Genomic DNA, 21,735 nt, shown 5'->3' on the forward strand with positions numbered 1-21,735 from the left:
GAACAAACCAAAAGAGCACCCATATGCGATGAAATACTACAGATATGAAACGCTCTTAAACTTCTTTTAGAAAAATACTGCGTTGAGTGGTTTACTTTTTTTCTCGCTGAAGTCTCGCARGTGCTTTGAAGCTTGGCCTCTTCAGTAGCTCCAAGTGTGAAATTAGTGAGTAGAAAAAGAGGAGGCTGGGCCTATGCAGCATGCTTTCCTTTTCCAGAGCAAACTGCTTTTGCTGTGGTTTTCCAGGCAGTGTACCTCAGGGGCTGTGGTCCCTCGCTGCTAAGGTCTCTCTGTTGAGAGCAGTCATGTCAGAAGTGGGATCCCACCGAGACCAGCTGACTGCCAGGTTGGAGCTCAGTTCCCCCCCCCCCCCTTAAACTCTTGCTTGTTCTGTATGAGTAGTATTTCTGGAAGCAGCAYTGTGAGCATTTGCAGTCCTTGTTTTTAATCCAGGTTCAGGCACTAGTACATGTATTCAATTTTTRGCAGTGTGTCAGTGATCATTCAAAAAAAATAAAGAAAAGAAAACAGCTCCAATGGGAATGGTTTGCTTTGCTTCTTTGCTTTTTTAATTTTTAAATCCAGAAGAGGGAGCACTAGGAAAAGGGACAAAGCTGCTGCATTAGTTGACACCATGGCAACATCAAGCTTCAGGTCCAGAGCTCTGCTTTGTGCAGAAACCCTGAGTACACGCTTGTATGAGCTGATGCAACCTGTCCTGGTCAAATCTGTGTTGATGGCTTATTCACTTTCCATCAGCACACTGATGCATGTTGCAAGTATASATACCATGTGTGAATCCACTGAACAAAACAAGTTAAACTTATCATTAGGCCATGGGTTTGTGACATCAGGTGTTTCAGCAGCATCTAGTTTAGGTTACTCAGCCTAGTTTGTCCCAGTGTATATCAGTTCCATGGCATTACAGTTGCACTGGCAACTGATCCAAGATATGCATGGAAGTGTCTGAAGTGGATGAAGGAATTTATTTGCCTTTGGAAACAAACAAACAACCAAAATCCCCAAACCCCAGCTACTGGGAGGTTGTTTTTATAACTTCTACAAACTTTTCCTGACTTTGACTTGCAACAGCTAAGTGTCCCTGCTCACCCCATGAGGCAGACTTCTGCAGTGCAGAGGAAGAAAGGAGAGCAAGGRCTTATTCGTAACACACTTTGCTGTGCAGAACTACAGCTCCATCTGGAGCCCTGCACCTGGAGTGACAGAAATCATGCGGTGGGGCTGCCACAAGCACCTTCTGCACTGCAACAGCTTCTGGGACTTGAGTCAGATGGGCCTAGAATTTGTTCTGTAACAATTTCCCTTGTGTTTTAAGAGATGCTTCACCTTCTAATGCTGAACAGCTTTTCTAGTATTTTTTCTGTTCTGATTGTCTTGCTGATCTTTCAGCTACTCATTGCTTTTCTTTAAGAGCACTTGTTTTTTTATTCTACTTTCATAATTTCTGTCTCCCAACAGCAACAAAGTAGGACTTTGAGCAGCCTGTGGCAGAGAAGGCTCTCAGGCACAAGAGAAGGCTCTCAGACATATGCAAGAAATAGGACAGAGTGATTATGTATRATTATGATTAGATTTATTGCTAATACATTCCTGCTGTGGCCAATCCATCTGGAAGCTGTCTGGAGCCTTGGGAGACCAATTGGCCCAGTCTCCCWCAGTATTTTATACCCTTTTGCAAACTGATGTGCACCACAGTCGGTAGTGAATATCTCAGCCCCTCTGAGCCTCATTCCCACCCCCTCTCTGGATATGGCATCCAGACACTTTCTCCTGCAATATTCACTTGGTGTTCTTGCCATGGGGCAAGCCACGTTGTGCTTGGACTACCTCTGGTATCAGAGAAGTGATGCTAATAATAATTCTATGGCCCTTAATCGGGAACAGGATGAAAGCAAATGGTAGTTGGACAGACTCAAAAGCTTACCCCGGGAAAATCCTTTGCTTTTTTTAGCTTGTCCAACCCATGGGACACACTCATCTCCCAGTTCTTTCACCTCATAACAGTGCATGAAGTTGGCCTAACTATGTTCCTGCTGAAAGAATCGTACTTCCCTTGGCCCATTTTTTTCCCTGCCACTACGCTGTCCTTGTATCAGCAGGAGAGAAGTGCTAAGGAATGGCTAAAAATAACCAGAGATGCAAAAGGTAGTTTTGGCTGATTCAGCATTGAGGCCACATTTGTTACAATATGAATGTGTTGGTGTGATACGTCTGAACTGATCTACCACTGTGCTGGAGAGGGAAGGCCCTGTCTGTCTTTGAGAGCTTCCCAGTGTGTTTTGGATGGTGTGGTAGGTTGCTTAGAATTCCCAAATACAGCAGAAATAACCCTAGCAAAAGAAAACAAAAAGTAGGTTTTAATTTGGTTTTTTAATTGAATTGACTTAATTTTCAGGCAGATGGTCACCAGACCCAGCTCTCTGGAGAAGACAAGTCAGAGAAACATTAGTAGGATGGTCACTTCTAGTAGCTGTGGAACATTCACTACAGTCTCACTTGGTCCTATTTCTCTTCTATTTCCAAAATTTGCTTCTCATACCTTTTTATCCTGTTGTTCTGCTCCGAATTGTTCCGAGCTGTGGTTACTTTGTCCCTTTTCTGTTGCCCCACCATTGCAACATCCAGTTATCCTCCTCACTTCATTCATTTCAGTTTCCTGACTGAAATTTGAGCTCTTCTCTGGTCCTCCTTTCATTTTCACTTTTTCCTGGCTTTTGGKGATTAGATGGCTGATTCGGTCTTGGCTTCCCTCCTCATCCTTTTCTTTTTATGCTCCCAGAATTTATGCTTAGCAATTTCCATTTCTACCTTGCTACTCTTTTTTGTGGCTTCCCAAACCACCCTGATCTGTAGATAAATCGTTGTCTGTGCTGATTGTTAGTCTCAGTCAGTCACATGACCGTATTAATTTTTAATCCCAAGTTTCTTTCCTGTTCATTTCTTTTCATCCCATCCAATGTCTTTTTCTTCCTCRGGCTTTAAATGCCATTTTCCCTTCATTAGTCAGTCTCTGTCTCTATTTTGTTTCTGTTTGTCTTGCTTAGGCTGAAGTTCCATGAACAAACAGTTCTAACAAGAGGGTGCTGGGGTTTTGCAGTTTTATTTTTATGCTTCCTAAGTTCCCTCATCCAGTTTATAGCACAGCCCATGCAAACAGTTTTGCCAATATAAAGGAGGGGWATTGGGATCAAGGTGTGTATGCTAGCTGTGACATTGGACAATATGCCAGTGGGACCAGTCTCCTTCCTTAAATAGTTTTGGTTTTACTGCAAAACAACAACTTCTCTCTTCCTTTCTAGTATCAAACTAATCAAAYTGCGTCTGAGTTTGTTCCTTTCACTTGAAGTCCTTTCCTTTGCATTTAGAGCAAATGAAGTCTGCTTGCATGATGTTAGGGCACTAGGTAGCTGGAGAAAGGAGTTGTGCAGGTTTTGTCTGGGTTTAAAGTGCTTTTTGTCAAGTAGTGCTTTTCATACCAAAACAGGAGATTTCTTGATAGCAGTTTTTATTCCTAATTGTCATTCGTCTGTTTCCTTTCATGTTGAACTTATTTTCCTTTAAAGGCTAGGGTGTTGTGTTTGGGGTTTTTTTGCAGGGAGAGACGTGGTTTGTTGGGTTGTTTTTTCCCTTCTTATTGCTGAAATGGATTTGTACGTCCCAGTTAAAGTCTTTTCCATTAAATCAGGAAACAAAGAAGTGACAGATCTGTTTGGATGCTTTTTCACTAGTGGACTGTCCTTGTTTGTGTCTTGTGCTAAAGATGATTAAAAGCTTTGTGAAGCTCTCTCAAAGGATTCGATTACTGCCTAGCCTTTGTCAGCTAACAATGGAACCATAATCTGCATCAGATTGTATTATGTGCTATCAAAAAGTTGTAGTTCTTTAACTGGAGATGTAATTTCCTGGTACCATTTATCTTTTCATCTGACCTTGACTCTTCATAAAGGGAACAATATCTTTTCCTCACCAAAACACTTCTCTGTCCTGCAGGTCTTGTACTCAGCGCTTGAGGCATTAGGAGGAAGAATGGTTGTCTGTGTCTCAGGATGCTAAATCATCAGTAGAATCAAATTTCCATTTATATGGGAATGTGGGCACTTTGTACGGTGTTTGTGTAAATGGGTGCTGGCCCTGTGTGCGTTTCCCTGGATCTGGGAAGGTCTTTTCTTGGGACCATTGCTGGATTTTGCTTGCTCCAGCTGACTCCTTGTTGATTGAGCTTGTGAGGGTATCTGTGTTAAGGGTCTTATTTGGGGGGCATTTGCTGCTAGGATCAATGGCTAAGCTGCTTCTGGACCCACTGCACAGGCTACTATATCCAAATAAATCTATAAAGATCAGTGTCTGCTGGTGRGCACAGTGCCAGAAACAGCTCAGGCCTGTTAGTGGTGTTAGTGTCTGAATTTTAACTTTGCTGAGATATCCCCACCCTCCTCATTACCCCAGAAGGTGAGGGATTGACTGGAGCATGAGAGCTCCATCCACTGCCTTGGCCTTCTGACAGCAACGATTCTTTGAATTAATTTTCTGATTGTCTAAATCATCCCTTTTTCAGCAGAGTACTTAAATCTGTCCTTGCTGTTTACATTTAGCTGAACTGGGAATAACCTTAATTGCTAAACCATTCCTAAAGCAGGCTGGCAATTAATTTAATACATTATGGTCACAAATTTTCCCATTTAATAATTTATAGCTTCCCATGCTGTGTATGTACAAATGATGTGTTTCTTCACTAGTAAGCTTCAAATGCTTTGTTAAGGTGGTAGTTTCTTTYAAATATGCCACATGCATTGTACATCAATTGTTATATTAAACAGGGCTTTCTAGTCCTGTTCCAGAGATGCTCATGTGGTAATGGATTATGAATGTCCTAAACTAGAACAGTTCAGGACAGGTTTTTCATGGAAATACAGTGCTGAAAGAAGTAACTTCTGGAAGGTTGTTAAGATATCTCCTCTAAATGTAAGAGGGAGCAGTGACTGAATAAATGTAATTCCAAGTAGATATGTGTTTCGGAAATGCTATGATAGATCATACTCATTTGAAACATTTAAAAAGTATCCTTATTAAACCTGGTCTAGTAGAAGGTTCTCTGCCCATGGGAGGGAGATTGGGACTRGATAATCTTTAAACCAATTCAAGCTATTCTGATTTTATGATCCCCAAAAACTCTGGATGTTCAGTTGCAGGCCCAGCACTGCCTCCAGATTACAAAAGCAGCTGTAGCTCAGAATCTCCTGACAGTGATGACAAYTCAGAATCTCTTCCTCTACCCAGAGACACAAACAGAGATTCTGAAGAGGAGACMGAAGGAGATCCAGCACCCAAGTGAGTATGTCCTTGGGTTATTTGTATATTTACATTGTATTGCACATGTGTCTAACTTATGAACAAGGGACAGTGTTGTATTAAAAAAGAAGTATATAAAAAGGTAAACTCTGTACCTGTGTAAAACTTGTTCTGCGTCTTCTTCATGGCCAAGAATGTTCAGCTGACCTGTATGACACTCTGTGGTGGAATTAAGTTACTTGGGGCAATCAAATCTATTTATTTACGTGCTTTATTTTTGTTCTGCAATTTTGCATGTTTATGCTAAGGACAGACACCATTTAGCATGTACATAAGTATTGGTACTGGAGTTTTATGGTTATACCTGGTTTTGGTATACTAGTTCTCTTTGAGAGGCCTAAGAACTGTTTATGGACATGAATTTATGCATTCAGTTTAGTCAGCTCTGATGAAAAAAGCCTAAATGGTTTAGCAAGTAACAGGAATCTCCAGATACTCTCTTTTGTTGTGATGATTGCTCACAATTGCTGTGTTAAGCATTTGTGTATATTTGCTCTCTTGTATGAGAGACGTGAAGGCCATTATGCCRTATTAATGAGTGTTAGAGTAATTAYAACTCACTTTTTTCTTGTTTTCTTATTCAATAGTTTTCCAGCTAATTAGAATTGAACAGGGAACAATACTATTCAAAATGCAGACAGTATATAAAAATGGACAAAGAAATGTGCTGAATTTTAAATTATTTTATKATTAGAAGAGGGTATTTCAACATTATACTAAACTTTCTACAGCAAAAGCATTCCTAATGTTGTTTTTAATTTTATTTTGCGKTTTTTTTAATGTCAGAGCATTTTTGGAGAGTTTATATTCCCAGTTTTTTTAATTGCTTCCAATCATATTGGATCCTTTTGCACAGTTTCCTTGGCAACAGCAGGATATTTAGTATATAAGACCCTATGAAATAATTTAATGTGTTTTTTTCCTTTAAAAAATGTAGATAATTGCTGTGTATGTCAAGGTAATTATTAAGTGAAATCTGTATTTGCAGAAAGCCAAAAAGAATTCCTGAAGATGATGATGACGATGGCTTTTTTGGGCCAGCTCTTCCTCCTGGATTTAAAAAACAGGATGATTCTCCAGAGAGGTAATTAAAATGGAATTATATTCTTTTTTTTTTTCCTTAAAACACAATTTCTTTAGATTAAATATTTTGTGTCACTATTACAGAACACTTCAGTTGTGCACTTCAGATTCAGATAATTAGAGCTAATAGTTTCTCYACCTTCTGAGAACAGGAACTGCATTCCCTTGAAACAGAGCACACAGCCCTCCTAGACCAGGTTGGAAGGAGAGTAAAAGAACTAATGTGAATTTTCTGAGATGCATTTTGGATGTCAAATTTCTTTCATTTCTTTTAATAGCTCTCAGATCAGTGGAGAAAAAGCAAATTGCAGGTACCAGGAGTCATAGTTCTGTAGCTCCTTCTGATCTGTGAGGGAGTAGGGCAGTTACCTTTACCATGTCATTTGCTAATGCATCAAGGATTGTTGTTTATGTGTCTCCAGGTACAAAACTACTCTGAGCAGTGTAGCTTTCTAGAAAAGAGGCTGTCAGATCTAAACAAATAAGCATTATTTATGGTCTCTATCAGGAAGTTTTCCATTTGATTGCTTACAACTGTAAAATACTTCCCCCAAAAAATATTATATGGATTTTCTATACAGAATTCAGCTGTGTCTCACAGCCTTTTAGTCTTTGCATCAATCTGTGCACTTCCTTCTGTAATTTGAAATGATAGTCCATAGTGAAATTGGTTCTTCCAAGGGAATGCTTTGTGATGAAAAGTACAAGAGTCCCTTGATCATTTTTATCTTCCTCAAGGCAATAGGGAGTTGGTAGATAAAGCATACTTGCCTGTCATGTATGAGTTTTCACTTCTAGGAAGGTGACTCAATTTACTGTTGAACTGTGTGTGTAATATGTCATCTCAAAAGTAGTTTCAAAGTTTTTTTTTTTAACTTTGGGTACATTTTTATGATGCTTGGCAGCAGCTAAGAAAATAAGAATTTATGTAACTAAGGTTATTTGGAAGTATCTTCTTTGTGTACATTTGGTTATACTTTGCTCAGTGGTCTCGTTCGGTGCTTTGATGGTCCCAAAAATAACTAATTTTTACTTTTTTTTTCTTTTTTCTTGTGTTCCATATGCACAAAGTATAATTTTAATTATAAAATTTAGCAGGTCATTAAAAATAGTGTGTTCTCTAATAAAGAAAATAAATGCTTGTAGTTTCTAATAGCAGCAGAGGTAGCCTTCTTGCTTTCTTGATTTTTGACATGAATACTCATGGTAAAATGGATGAGGAGGGGRCCATTCACCTAAGAGCTGGACTTTGTGGTCCTTGTGGGTCCCTTCYAAATCAGAMTAYTCTGTTAKTCTGTGGCATTGAGGCAAGAGTCTGCTCAGTATCTGTGAGAGATTACAGCAGTAGAAGGCGCTGGGCACCTGCTCTGTTTTCTTTCCTACCTCATCGTACAATTGCTCCTAGCACGCACTGAGCAAGCCGATCGAGGAGAGCTGTTTGRCACCCAGCCCGATTCCCTGAATAGGTGGGAGCGGGCGATGCGTGGGAAGAGCCTTGTCTGCCTTCCACCCCCACACACCTGGGAGTCTGGGAGGCGTGTGAGCTGTGCGGGGCGCAGACATGATGCTGCTGTCTCCCTGCTGCATTGCCCTTAGCCTTGAGCAGATTGCCAGCTGACAACTGAGCCATGAATAATTGAAACAAATGCAGGTCATTTGTTTCAGTGTATGGACAGGCTGTTTATTAGTTCTGTGTGACACACTCATTCTTTTAGAAAAGCTTTTATTCTTTAAAGAATATTTTACTCTTTTTTTTTACATCTTTTCCAGACTTGTCAAAGCAATATGTTCATGATGAGGGGCAGCTCATGTGGCAATTTTCAGCTTGTTGAAAATGCTTTGAATCATTACAGCATAAAATATATAYGTGAAAAAAATTCCTTCAGCTTTGAAAATTACATTATTGTTTGTCAATGTTAGACAGAAGTGCAGCACTCATAAGTATTTCTGAAGCGTTCACATGTCAAGGTAATGAGCAAAGGTTATCTTAAAAAAATTACGTTATACATCAGAAGAGTGCTGAAATACCCATCTTGAAACAAGTGTTAGCATGGACTCCCAAGTCCAGCAACAGGAAGATGTTCTTTGCCATATATGAAATGGCAATATTCCTTAAAGTAAAACTTAGCCCACAAGTTACTGAASTTGCCAACCGCAGTAAAATGTGTTTACCAGTTGTTTATTAGTAGTTAAAATAGTACTAGATATATTATCAGAGTTAATATATTGCTAGGMTTTAGATTCAATTCACCTGTTCAGAGACCCTTTGGACATCCAGGAAACTGTCAAGGATCATGGCACCTAGGTACTGCAGAGAAAAGACCAAAGAGACAGAGTTGTTCATGTAGGGGGAAAAAAAAGGATAAGAAATGGCAAGCATGGGAAGGATGAATATTAGCACCACTTTTCTATATCCTCAAAGAGCCTTTGAGCTGTGACAGAATCAAGACAGAGCATTTGAGATTGGTTCTTTTTCACAGGCTACACAGTTACAGCCCACAACAGAGATGTTCATATGTATTCTAGTAGAGAGCTTTTTTTCTACTTTGGTTTAACTGTCTCTCCATGCAAAATGAAAGTATTTGTATACAAAAATAAAAGGTTTTTTTTTTTTTGGCTGTATCTCTATATGTTTAAACTCAATCTCTTTAAATTTAAATGTAAATTTAAAACATGGTCTTAACAAAACAGTAGCCAGGATGGAAGGAAGATAAAACTGCAACAGCTAGGTGTGGGTGAAACTTCAAAATTAACCCAGACTTCTTGCCTGGGTTTARAACCTTACCAGTGTTCTTGTCCTGGCCTGAGCTCATATTTATTGCTCATGTCTGTATATCTGTGGTTAGTTCTTTTGCAAGACTTTCTGGCGTCTACTTCCCCTCTTTACACCCTGACAATAATACCACTATAGCAGGTCTGTACTGATTAGATTATGTGGTATTGAGTAAAGACCATAGTTAGCAAATTCAATTCATATRTTGTTCTGTTTGATAACCTAAAGCTCACAACTGAAGGTCATAATAAACAAAGTCAGCTGTTACTTTGTAAGGATACTGTCACTTGTATGTGTCTACAGGTGACAGTTGTTTGGTTTTTAATTATCTTTTATTAGCTTTAAAGAAAATTGTGTTGGATTATTAAGAGGAACTCGCATACAAAAGATTTTCAATATAGCAAGCGCAGTTTCTTTGAGCACAGTTTGTAGTAGTCTTTTCACCATTGAAGAGATTCTCACCTTCCTGTGTTAGGGAGACAATGGATTTACATTGCCTGTGGAGCTGCTGCACAAAACCAAATCAGTGGAGTTACTTGGAATCACAGAACTTTTCTTCTCTCTTTTCCCCTCCAAGGTAAAATAAAATCAGAGCAGTTCACTGTTTCTGCTTATTGAAGGACGGTGAAACTGAGGTGCAAGACAAGCAGAACAAAATTGGGTGTGTTGATTGAGAAGAAGTGTTTATTTGTCTTGGCACCTTTCATTGCTCTTGAATCTGATAGAGGAAACTAAGGAAGAAAAAAGTGAATTTTCTTGACTACATGCTGCAGCATTCCTAGGTTTTTTGCATGAAAACTGTCTGCACAGGTCCTTCTGGAAAATGGAGACACTCTTACTTGGTTATTTCTATGGTATGTGTGCACAGGGCCACCCTTGGCATGGGGAGGAAGGAAAGTCACACTCCTTATCAATGCTTTATTTTAATTTTTATATTGATCTGTTACATTTCCCCCCCCTCAACTGAAAAATAAAGAGGTTTTTTTTTTCCTGCTGTCAAGGCCCATTATTGGTCCTGCATTACCACCTGGCTTTAGGAAACCTTCAGAGGACACCAGGAGTAGCAGATGTTTCATAGGACCATCTGTTTCATCAGAATCTCATCCCCAGGTTTGTGAAAACAGAAGCCTGTTGTTTTAATACAAGCTATCCGAAATGGTTAAACAAGTTGCAGCCTGAAAGAGACTACTAGACATACTTCCCAGGATAACAGTTTAATTTTGGACCAGAAGTGTCTGGCATATTGTTGCTGGAGTCAAATACTGGAACACAAATAATCCTAAAAAAAAACAAAAACAAAAAGTCTGGCCTGGTTTGTTGTGCTTTTGCTGTTAAATAGATTGTGCACTCACTGAACATAAGCAATCTTGTCATCCTAAACTGCAAGCACAGTAATTCTTCCTAACATTTTTTCATTATTTGTTTTGTTGTGCCATCCTTAACAAACAACATCTTGGCAAAGTTGAAATTTTTAAAGGCATTAAAGAAGTAATGAAATTGTTAGAATGAAAGTATTTACCTGTTTTATTCCTTTGCCGATGGGAGAGCAAAACAATTGAATGTTTTGCACATCTTCACCTCCTTAAAGATGTAATTTTTAAGTAAGTTTATCCAAAAGAAAGTAATCAAGAATGGCATTACAGTGTCRCTGAAATTGTTCTTATCAATTGCAAGGTAATACCTGTAACTGGGAGTGAGGTGGTGCAGGACAGTGTCACTAGCACATCGTTTTGGTTCACAGTTTTTGACTGTTCTGGTCATGTTAGGTGAAAACCAGATAGAAGTTCTGTCGTCTGCAATCCCTGGCTGCAAAATAATGTGTGTGCTACTAAAGGACATTCAGGAATAAAATGTGTGATAAAATACAACTAGAAGTATGGGGAAGATTCAAGTCTTTAAATGTGGGCTTCCAGCCAGACAGGAGGCCATAAGACACCCAAAATGGTGCTGGGTACCGCTGCTTAGGCAACTGAATCTCGTGCTGTGATAAACTGAATGTTAATTCCTTGGGAGAATTAATGGTTATTCTGTTTATTTTTAAAATACTTGCATTTTTATATTTAACTCCCAGACAAAATGGGAGATGCTAGACATACTAGGAAGGAAGGATGCGAAGCTGCTCTGCAACATCACTTTCCTTGGTTAGTATTTACAAAGTATATAATTCTCCAGCCTCCTACAGTGAATGTTGTTGTAATTCATTGTGAAGAATGATTATCTGACATTTCTGAGATACTCATCGTCTCATAACTCCAAATAACAATTAAGCAATTTATCATAGTGACAGATTTCTTGAGGCAGAGATGTCAAAACTGGTYGGCTTTTGTATTTTGCAAACAAAAAGTCTCTTTTCTCATAAATACATCTTCTAGGATCAGCTTTTTTACAGGTATTACAGAACTTACCTTTTTTCTGTTCCTAATAATTATCTCCTTTTTACCCCTTCCTAATAATACTCTTTTTCTTATTTTTGAATATGACTAATTCTCGTTGGCTTTTTAAAAAATTATTTAATTATTTTGTATTCAAGTACATCTTTAGAAGCAGCTTATTCCATGCTGACTCTTCACTTTGCATTAGTGAATATAATGATTCACCACCTTGTGTGTTCTCAAGTAATGCTTTTGTGCTTCCTGGCTGCACAGCCTTGTTATCCTGCTCCCATTGCTTTATCACGCACTGTCAGACTGCCGAGAAATCTTTGCACTTTTGTAGATGTTGGGTACCTTAGCTTTGCTCCCAGGGCACTGTGACATCACCATTTGCTGTTGAGTTTTGCCTCCATCCCCATCTGTACTGTTTGAATTTGGAGGGAGGGACCAGTGAACTTTCTGTACAACCCCTAGCAACTATGACAATTCTTATTGACATCTAGTCCCTTACAAACTTATTTTTATTAGCCCTTCTCCAAATAATTCCTTATAGTGCGATGTCAGAATCATGGAATCATTAAGTTGGAAAAGACCTCCAAGATCATMGAGTCCAACCTTTGACCCATCATCACCTTGTCAACTAGACCATGGCACTAAGGGCCACATCAACTCGTTGCTTGAACACTTCCAGGGATGGTGACTCTACCACCTCTCTGGCAGCCTGTTCCAGTGCTTGACAAGCCTTACAGTGAAGAAATTCTTCCTGAAGGGATCCATAAGGGATCGAAGAAGCAAATGACAGAGCCAAGGGGTTAGAGTTGGAAATACTGTACACCGAGAGGCATAGTACTATGYGTGCCACTGGTACCCCTACCATGCACTTTAATGTTTCTGACATCCTTACAGAATCTGAGCTTGAGACAGTTCTTTCTCAGTGTGAAATTGGGATCCTTGTTGGGGAGATGCATCCAAATGTTGCTGGTGTTGGTAAAGCCCAAAGTATGGAAGTGGTATGCTTGAGTGTTCCAAATTTACACACAGCCACAAAGGCTGTGTGGCTGCGTGGAGAGCAATGTAAAATAGCAGGGCTTTGTGGGCTGCCACTGCCATTACCAGCAGTCTTGTCTCAGATAGGAGATGCTGCTTTTGGCAAAATGGAGACAAAATATCTACTGTAAAGTGTTAGAATAGGTCTAATCTGGAGTTTTTGTCCAGGTTTTTGTTGTGTGGAGATGTATTGCATTAGGTTTTTATGTTCTTCTAGGCAAAATCCTTCTATCCTATAAAGCTAAAGTGTTTCTTGATGCTCTGAGCACTGTGGTTGAAAGAAATGTTTTATTTTTGGAAGGTGACAGATAGTAGTGAGGAAGAAGACAATCTTATAGGCCCAATGCCTGCAGAAGGACCAGTGGAATCTGATGTGACTAAAGACTTCGAACGCAGAGCTCAGAGAATGAAAGAAAAACTTACTTCAGCAGACAGTGTAAGTTGGATTTCTTAATTTCCAATGTTTTGTTGCTGGAGTGTATTTGTCTTTCTATTCACCTGTTTCTGTGTGAGCCCAGTTGCAGTTCTACTTGGGRTGCTAAGTGTTTGCAGACTTTACACAAAGCAAAAAGATCTGTGATTTCTGCTGGAAGCTAAGAGTTTTAGAGAGTAATTTTTGATTATGTTTTTTTTTACTCTTCCCTCCACCCCTTCTTCTTTTGCAAAGGATGAACCAAAGCAAGTTACCAGGGAATCATGGATGACAGAGCTTCCACCTGAGTTGAAAAGCTTTGGATTTGGCCCAAGAACATTCAAGAGAAGAGCTGATGACAAATCAGGTGATAGATCTATTTGGACAGATACTCCAGCTGACAGAGAGAGAAAAGCCAAGGTGAGCATTTATTTATTCATTCAAATACACCTGCAGGCAGTAGGTATTACTGATGTTCTRTGAAAACAAAGATACACCATGGGCCATTCAGTGAAATTTTTTTTTCCAGATTTTCTCTGTAATCAAAATTTGTTAATTCGGGCTTAAAGATAAAAGCAATGAAATAACAATATTAAGTATCATTGGTATTATTTCTGCTCTCCTTTTGCCGTAGTCAGATACTCTCTATCAGCTCACTGACTTTCCAATTAGCATGTGCAGTTTCTTCTTCTGTCAAGCTGAGCAGAAAATACCTGATGTTGTCTATCATGACCTTTACCCTCCAGATTTAATTAAAGTAGATATAGACTTGCTTGCTTTTTACTTCAGACATTCTGATTACTATAGCTTGTGATTTTCTTCTATTCATCAGGAAAGAGAAGAAGCAAAAAAGTCAAGCAGTAAGGATAATGAAGAAATGGTATTGTCTGGTAGAGACAAGAGGCTTATTGAGCAGGTGACTTCATACAATGTACGTGTAATCACAAGATACTTCTCTGCCTGTAATCACAAGATACTTCCTTTAGTTCTTCACTGTTTTCTTCTGGTTCTCATTTCTAGTGCTGCTGGTTTCCATGGTGATGCCACTACGATTTTCCCTTCTAGTGCCCAAACCTACTGCTGTTTTAACACATTAGAGCATTTATCATTGACTTCAACAAGAACAGGATTGGGTCCTCTCCAAAGTGACAGAATTTGGGTTTGTGTATATTGTCTCAGTTTTAGATGTTGCTTTCCTTAAATCAGCCTCACATGAGGACGTGATTGCTGGGACCTTAATTCAAATACTGGCTTGCTTCACCCAATTGCTGACATCCCACATATTTAACTTTTAGGCAAACATGCATTAAACTAAAAGAGGCTTGGTGGGCTAAGCAGGACCACATTAATTAACCTATGCCATTAATTACRTTAACTGCTCATGACAGTAACTGCATTACATGTAGTTTTCTCTGTCTCTACARGAGCAGATAATGTTCACAGCCAGATGTTGATTTCTAGAAATCTGAACTCTGTGTCAAACTCCCTCTCACTTTTCTGTCTGGCAGCCCTGTCCCTCAGAGTGTGGAGACCATTGCCTGTCTTACAGCTGTTGATTGCAGTTCTTCCCTGATGTGTGGCCTGAAGGTTTAAAGATGGCAGTCTTGTCTCTTATTTTGAGAATCATAACTTTGACTTCTTTTACATGTATTGTGTTTATCTGGTGCTTCTCATAATTTATTTGTAGTTCATTGAATCAAATGTCCCTCCTGACTTGGAGACTTGCAAATCCAGAGCTATTAGCATTCTGTCTTAAGGTTCTTCTTTAGTGTCTGTTTCTACCATCACTATGAATATGGTAAAATAATTTTCATGTAAAACTATGGGTTCTTCACTCTACCATTGCCAGAATAAAACATACACAGACCTTTGCTATTTCTAAGATTTGTGGAGTTGTCTCAAAGTTTAAGAACAATGTTTCTTGGGTTGTTTTGTTGTTTTTTTCTTTTTATTAAATCAGTTCTTTTCTGATTTTTTGGTGGTGGGTTGTGGGTTTTTTCTTTTAAAGTTTTTTCCTCTATTCTTTCCTATTTCTTTCTTCACTGACACTTACCAAGGTTATTTTGCTAGAATAGAAGCTTTTATTCTTTAAATAGTTTTTTACAGTTTATTCTTTCCATGCTGATGCCCCATACATTTTCTGRTGCAATTTTGTCAACACTGACACAGTTACATCATTAATAGGTATTGTCTATTCTCTGTTTTCCATGAGAATCTTTTCTTAATTACTGCATAAACTGTTATTTGCACGTGTGATGTAGTGTATGCAAAGGAAGTGAAGGAAAGTCATGAGAAAGCAGAGCTGCTCAAGTTTTGCACTTTTTGAGGCGAGAACTGGTTTGGATACATAAATGCACTGTRTATGAGTAAATGAGGGGCTTCATGGTGTTTGAGAGCTAATCCTGCTCCTGTGTGTAATCAGAAGTTTTGTGTTGTGTTTGGGCCTAGATCACGCTCTTTAAGAAATGCAGCTGAAGTCCTTGACTTGGCAAAACACGTGCTCCAGCTCAAACCTGTGACTTTGGCCTGTGGTCTTTCCATAGATGAGTCAAAATTAGGGGCACACATTAAAAAGCCCACCACAGTGCATGAAAGATGAAAGTGTATCTATTTTGTTCCTGCCCCTAGCAATGACCAAATCCAGATGCTATGGGGTTGTGTACAAGAAACTAGGCCTGTACTTTGAGGTATTTCTTTTGACATGGTGTCTTCATTCTGCCAATAATGGCAGAACAACTTTTCTATTTCTTTTGCATTATCTTTATAATTTATCTGCATTTTCTGCAGAGATTCTACAACATCATGGCTATCTACAACATCATGGCTATCTACGTCAGTGAATTATTAGTATTTTAGCCTAGAAAAGATTGCTCACACTTTCTACTCCATGTATGCTAAATTTATCATTCTATATCCAGTTCCTAAGCTGTCTTCTTTTTCTGGAATTTTTAGCCTTTCTAACTTCAATCTTTCCATTTGGATTTCTATATGTTGTTGATATTCGTTAGTGCATTACTTCCTCTTCCTTCTCCCTTTCTCCAGGAGTCAAAGAGGTCGGAGTCTCTCATGGACATCCATCAGAAAAAGCTGAAGAGCAAAGCATCTGAAGAAAAGAGCAAACCTCAGGAAAGAAGGCCATTTGACCGAGAGCAGGATCTCAAAGTCAATYGGTTTGATGAAGCACAGAAGAAAGCTCTTATAAGAAAATCCAGAGACCTGAATAGTAAATTTGAGCACAGTAAAGGCAATATGTTTTTATAAGATGAAAGCGTTAAGCTTTTTGAAGTAAAGTCAATTAAAGTCTGAATATTCATTTTTGTAAGTATTTTTCTGTAAATATTTGTATGCAAAATAAATATCCTGATGTTTACCTATTTTTCCTTGTCTGTAAATACTCTCTTAGGGAGGATCATCTGTACTAAAACATAACTAGCAAAGGAAAGTTCTCGTATAAAAAAAGATTATATAAATTTGCTACTTTAAAACTTTGATAGGTATATTTTTTGTTAACGTAAAAATAATTGATWAAAATAGGTTTTTAAGGAGTTCTAGATTTGATCTTGCTATTGATTTGGCAGTTTTCCATTTTCTTCTGCCATGCTTAAGATTCTCTTTCTGAGCTTGACCTAAAGGCCATGAAAAAATCCCCTTTAGGTTTGTGTGCAGAACACTGCACAACTGGAGTTCCTGCTGGGGAGTATAACTCAAATGGCAGCTTTTACATTTGTCCAGTGCTTTTATTTCTATGATTTTGTGTCTGTACATAAATACAGATTTATATATATGCAGAATAGTTTCTGTACTATAGCAGGAAGAGTTAGTGGTAGCAGGAGTAATGAAACCTCAAGGTTTTCAGAGTGCGTTKTAAAATGGTACTATATGAGACGACAAAATCTGATTTGAGTTTCAATTTGTCTCAGTTGATGACAGTTGAGAAATTTGATGACAAATTTCTCAATTGTCATCAGAAATCTGTCTTTTTAAGCACATACAATGTGAAAATCAAAACAAAGCTTATTTTCGTTAATTTGCAGAGCAGAACAGCACTTCTGTATCATATTGGAAATAAATCTGACATTTAAAAAAGTCTACAGTCATATTTAGAGTTATTTACCTCTTCTGTGTGTTAGCAGCAGAAAGAGTTGTTAAACCTTGGAATGGGCTGCTCAGGGAGGTGGTGGAGTCACCATCCCTGAAGGTGATCAAGAAACAACTGGACATGACACTGGTGATTAGCCAAAGGTTGGGCTCCATGATCTTAGAGATATTTTCCAATCTGAATCATTCTGTGGCTCTGTGTTACTTATTTAAAATTAGACCTGTACTTTCTCCCTTTGTCTCAGAGAATGTTTAGGATCCTTGTTAAGCAGTTGCTGAAACAATGTAATATATGAAAACAATGTAATATATGAGATGCTGGTTAATTTGTTTAGAAGTACTAAATACTATGGGGTTTGCTGTAGTTTGAAAAAAGTCATGTAATTTGAGAAAAGGAAGCCCTGAGAGATGCTGTCCGGGTTCCTTCATGTTTAATGGAGCAGTGGCCTAACAAGCTCCAGAAATGGATTGTTAAAAACCTGTGTGAGCTTCATGTGCTGAGAAGTCTTGGAAAGTTTCCAACATTGCAAATGAGTGGAATGTATTTAGATATAATTTTTTCAACACAATGTATTTTGCCACTTGCAAAATTTGCTGCCTGAAAAATCTGCTACCTTCAGAAGGAAGAGAGACTGATTTTGTATTATGTTTGCCTTTAATCAGTTATCAGTTTCTGAGCCTTTTGTTTTGAGGTGAGGGGAGGGTTTAAACAAGGGGTATTTAYTTTTCCTCCCCTAAAACAGACTTCTCTTAGTGCCTCATGCTTTTTAACTCAGCAGGCAAGAATCATTAGGCTTCTACTAAGCAAGTATAGATTTCTTAATAGTCTGAGTAAGTATAGATTTCTTAATTGGAAAAGCAGTATTAGAAACGTCTGGGATTTTTTTTAGGCAATTAAAGCCATGACAGGGTGAGCATTGCATGACTAGCTAAATCTTCACAGTTGAGAAAAAGTGATTGCATGAGCAAGTCATACACTTCTTGCTTATTCAAAGTCTGGAACAAGGATGGGGGCTGCTTGTGCAAAGGTTTTGTTGTTATGTGCTCTGTTTTTGTTTTTGTTCTTTGGCTCCTTCTCCTCCTCCAAATGAGCATAGATCATCAGATGTCACAGGTGGCCACACCTTGCCATCCAGCTGGCTTCTGCTATTTGGTCTCTGCCCTGCCTGGCCCCATCATGGTCTCCTGCCCTCACCAGGGCTGTGTGTGAGAGGAGGCTCTGCAGTGTTGCCCGACAGGAGCCGTCTCTAAATGGGAGTGCAGCAGCCCCTTTGCTGTCCTACACTACCCCTCCCTGTGTGGGACACGTGGTTTTAATTAGTGAAGCCTAAACGTGAGCTGGGAACTTAGTTTTGAACCTTCTTTTTTTTCCCTGCCACTCTGAGACAGTGTCTTAAAGACTCGATAATGTCAGTGTTATGARCTTGAGGTGGGGGAATTGGAATTGTTGAGAGGTCATGTTGAGATTTTCATGACTTTGTGTCAATTGTGTGGACCTTCGAACTGGATTAATACCCAAACTCATCTCTGACTCATGCCAAACCATTCCCTCAAATAGTCATTAGAGCAAGCAGTAATTCAGTAATATACAAGCTCTATAAGCTTTTATGGTAAAAGATGAGACATCTACAATTTGGACAAGTTGTAAAGCATTTCTGCTGAAATGTTAGGACGTGATTTTTTCAGAATCTCATTTGAAAAACCAGAATCTATTTCACAGAGAATCTTCACCATAATTACTATGCCATGTTTCTGGTGGCCAGCTCCCAAGACAGATTTAATGTATGCTATTGCTATTCTGCAGCACCAGCCTGTGTCACAGYATACTGATTCCAGGCACATCAGGAAACCCTGTTTTGAAAAAAAAAATGTCAGGGAGGTTTTCCTGGATGTGGAAGATCTACCAGCCTAGATTTTAGCATGCTTGCCTTTGATTTGTGCTGGCATATACATCCTTTATTTATACTGATGTTGAACATTCCTGCTTAAGACTAGGGTCCCCCTCCTGAAATGTTAAATAGGTGTAATTCATAGTATAGTTGATAAAAAGAAGGCTTTTATGCTAGGCATATGATACACTGGGTTTTTAAAAGGAATTTTAAGGAACATTGTACATTAATAACAAAAAAAAAGGAGAACAAAACCAAAAAACAATCGAGTTTGCTGTTAGCAAGGAAAAATTAAAAGCAATAAAGATATTTCAAGAAAACTTACTGATTGTTTTGGATGTGTCTTCAGGACAAATATATTGAGCTACCATGATTTCTCAGCTGGAAAATTTTGTTAGAATATGATACAGTAATACCTGGGTAAAATCTCTATGCTCTTCTAATGTAAGCACCTATTTGTGGAGTTATTTTTTGCTTTTGATGTTGAAGAATGGATATTAGTGGATGCCCTGTGCATATTGCCTTTTCTGTATGAACTGCATTTCCCAAATAATCAACAGCAATAGAAATGTTTTATTTAGGGCTTTGATGGAATCAAGTTGATAGCACCAAGGTGGCATTGTTGAAATAGCTTTCTTCTAGAAAGAGACATTGAAATCAAACATTAATATATTTCTGTCCAATAGGAAAGAGKGATATCCGCATAAAGAAGATTTTAAATGCTCCAGAAGACTCTGAGGGTCCAGGGCTAATTGAGCTTGTCGACTTGTTTTGTTTCTGAAGTGTAAATTAGTTATTTCTGTCCAGCCAATTTCAAATCACGTGTTGATTTACGAGTAATATAGCATTAAAAATCAGAATCTGTGAAAACTTACTGTGCATGCATCCTCAGCATGCGCCACCCCACTTGTGTACAGTGCATATAGTTTCTAAATGCATAATTACCTAATTCTCAAATAAAACACATGTGATTTCTTGTCCTTATGAATTATGTTCAGTGGGTTATATATTGTGGGGAAAAAAACCCAACAAGTTCTGCAGTTGTCTTTCAAACWACATCTAGATTTTTCTCATGTGCTCACAAACAAAGATGTTGTCTTTTTACCTGAGGAACACAATTACAGCTCCCTGTTGTTGTGTACCTCTGAAATGCATCTTCCTGATGCTTCCTGCTCTGGCAGATGAATGGGTAGTGGTGGCACTCAACAGCATGTCACACAAATGTAGCATTTCTGTTCTTTTCAAATATGATATGAAGGCTGAGGTATTACCCATGCAGAGCTGATTTTATCATAGCAGCCACTTCTGGGTCCTTCCAAAGTGGTTGTCACTGCAACAGACACTGGTTCTACTCATCTGTTTTCTTACATCRCTCCTTAAACCAGTAATAAGTCCCATTGCTCTTTGAAATTACACCCATTTTCAATCAGCATGGAAATCAAGCCTTAGATTTAAAAAACAAGCTCTTTCTTTCATTGTGGGAATATAAGGTCTCTAGGAGACAGCAGCACAAACTGTCACTTCAGCAGGAGCAGATGCAGCTGTGACTTCTTCCAAATAATTATTCCAAACATAAATATTCAAAAATAATCCTCATAAACAGATTCAGAGGAAGGCGGGAAAAAAAGAAGTGGCCCAGGCTCTCGGCTGCTTAACATTGCAACCACTTGCTTYACTTCACAGGGCTGTAGCCACTTGTCCTTGCACTTCCAACACCTGGCCAAGAGTTGGACAACTTGGGGTAAATTCCATCTTCCCTCTGTCCTCACCTGTSTCTCCCACTGAGCCTTGCTGGTACCTGGGCACGCAAGCCCGCAGCTCACAGCCCTGCTGCAGCTGCACCTCTCAGCCTCTTGTGCTGCTCGCCAGCCAGTCCAGCATCACTCACACCCACTCAGACCAGAAAGAACACTCTGGTTCAAACCGAATAAAAATAGGTTTCAATGAGAATACAGAACAGATTGGAGTGATCAAGTGCAGGCAGGGCTCAGGCAAGCACATTGGCCTGCCCTTTATATACTCTTTTCCCCACACTTGCTCCTTTCCAATCCACCTCAATTCCTTTCTTTCCCTACTTTTAATCCATTCCCTAACATCCTCAACTAAGTCTTGTGTGTTCCCACAGCCCCTGGAAAGCATTCCTAAACAAGTTGTAGACAATCCCCAAAAAKACTTTTCCTACCACATCCCTCAGTGAGCTTTATCCCCATCACCTTTCAGTAGATACCTCTGGGCGTTTCTCCATGACCCACGAGAGGGTCGTGTGTCTGCTCTGCAGGGCCTCACACACATTGATGCTGAGGCCATGGAAGACAAATGAGTCCTTTCCGCTGCTTGCAGTTTGCTCTTTTCTGTTCAGCCAAGCCCTACTGCTGCATCCCAGTGCAGCACCGCTTCACATCTGGGGTCCCAGAGCACCAGGAGGTGGTAATTCAAAGTGGTGGGTTCCCATCCAGGGAGAAAAGGCACTATGGAAAAACAGCAGCTTCAGGAAGAGGAGACCAGCTGACTGCTGGTGTGTACAAAGCCTGCAGCTGGGGCAAAGCTGTCTAGAGGCCATCAAGGTGTTCCTGCGGTTTCCAAGGTAACGTCCATCTTCTGCCATGCAGGTGAGGCTCAGCCTTTATCATCACGTAAGCAGAATACAAATAATGGATCTGATGTGGAAAACAAAATGCACACAAAATGCCA

At 39.2% G+C, this 21,735-nt stretch overlaps 1 protein-coding gene across 1 annotated transcript in view; it reads left to right on the forward strand.

Moving 5' to 3' along the window:
* GPALPP1 (GPALPP motifs containing 1) overlaps nucleotides 1-20,019 on the forward strand; it is a 20,933-nt gene extending 914 nt beyond the window's left edge. The window contains exons 2-8 of the mRNA XM_057374749.1: nucleotides 5,205-5,349; nucleotides 6,359-6,454; nucleotides 10,228-10,336; nucleotides 12,947-13,081; nucleotides 13,313-13,477; nucleotides 13,890-13,988; nucleotides 16,100-20,019. Of these exons, the coding sequence (XP_057230732.1) occupies nucleotides 5,205-5,349; nucleotides 6,359-6,454; nucleotides 10,228-10,336; nucleotides 12,947-13,081; nucleotides 13,313-13,477; nucleotides 13,890-13,988; nucleotides 16,100-16,318 (968 nt within the window). The 3' untranslated portion in view covers nucleotides 16,319-20,019. The remainder of the gene's footprint in view (nucleotides 1-5,204; nucleotides 5,350-6,358; nucleotides 6,455-10,227; nucleotides 10,337-12,946; nucleotides 13,082-13,312; nucleotides 13,478-13,889; nucleotides 13,989-16,099) is intronic.
* The last annotated feature ends 1,716 nt before the right edge of the window (nucleotides 20,020-21,735 follow it).

The sequence above is a fragment of the Malurus melanocephalus genome, unplaced genomic scaffold (genome assembly GCF_030028575.1).
Source record: "Malurus melanocephalus ecotype Western Australia unplaced genomic scaffold, MMel_1.1 scaffold_231, whole genome shotgun sequence".
Taxonomy (NCBI): Eukaryota; Metazoa; Chordata; class Aves; order Passeriformes; family Maluridae; genus Malurus; species Malurus melanocephalus.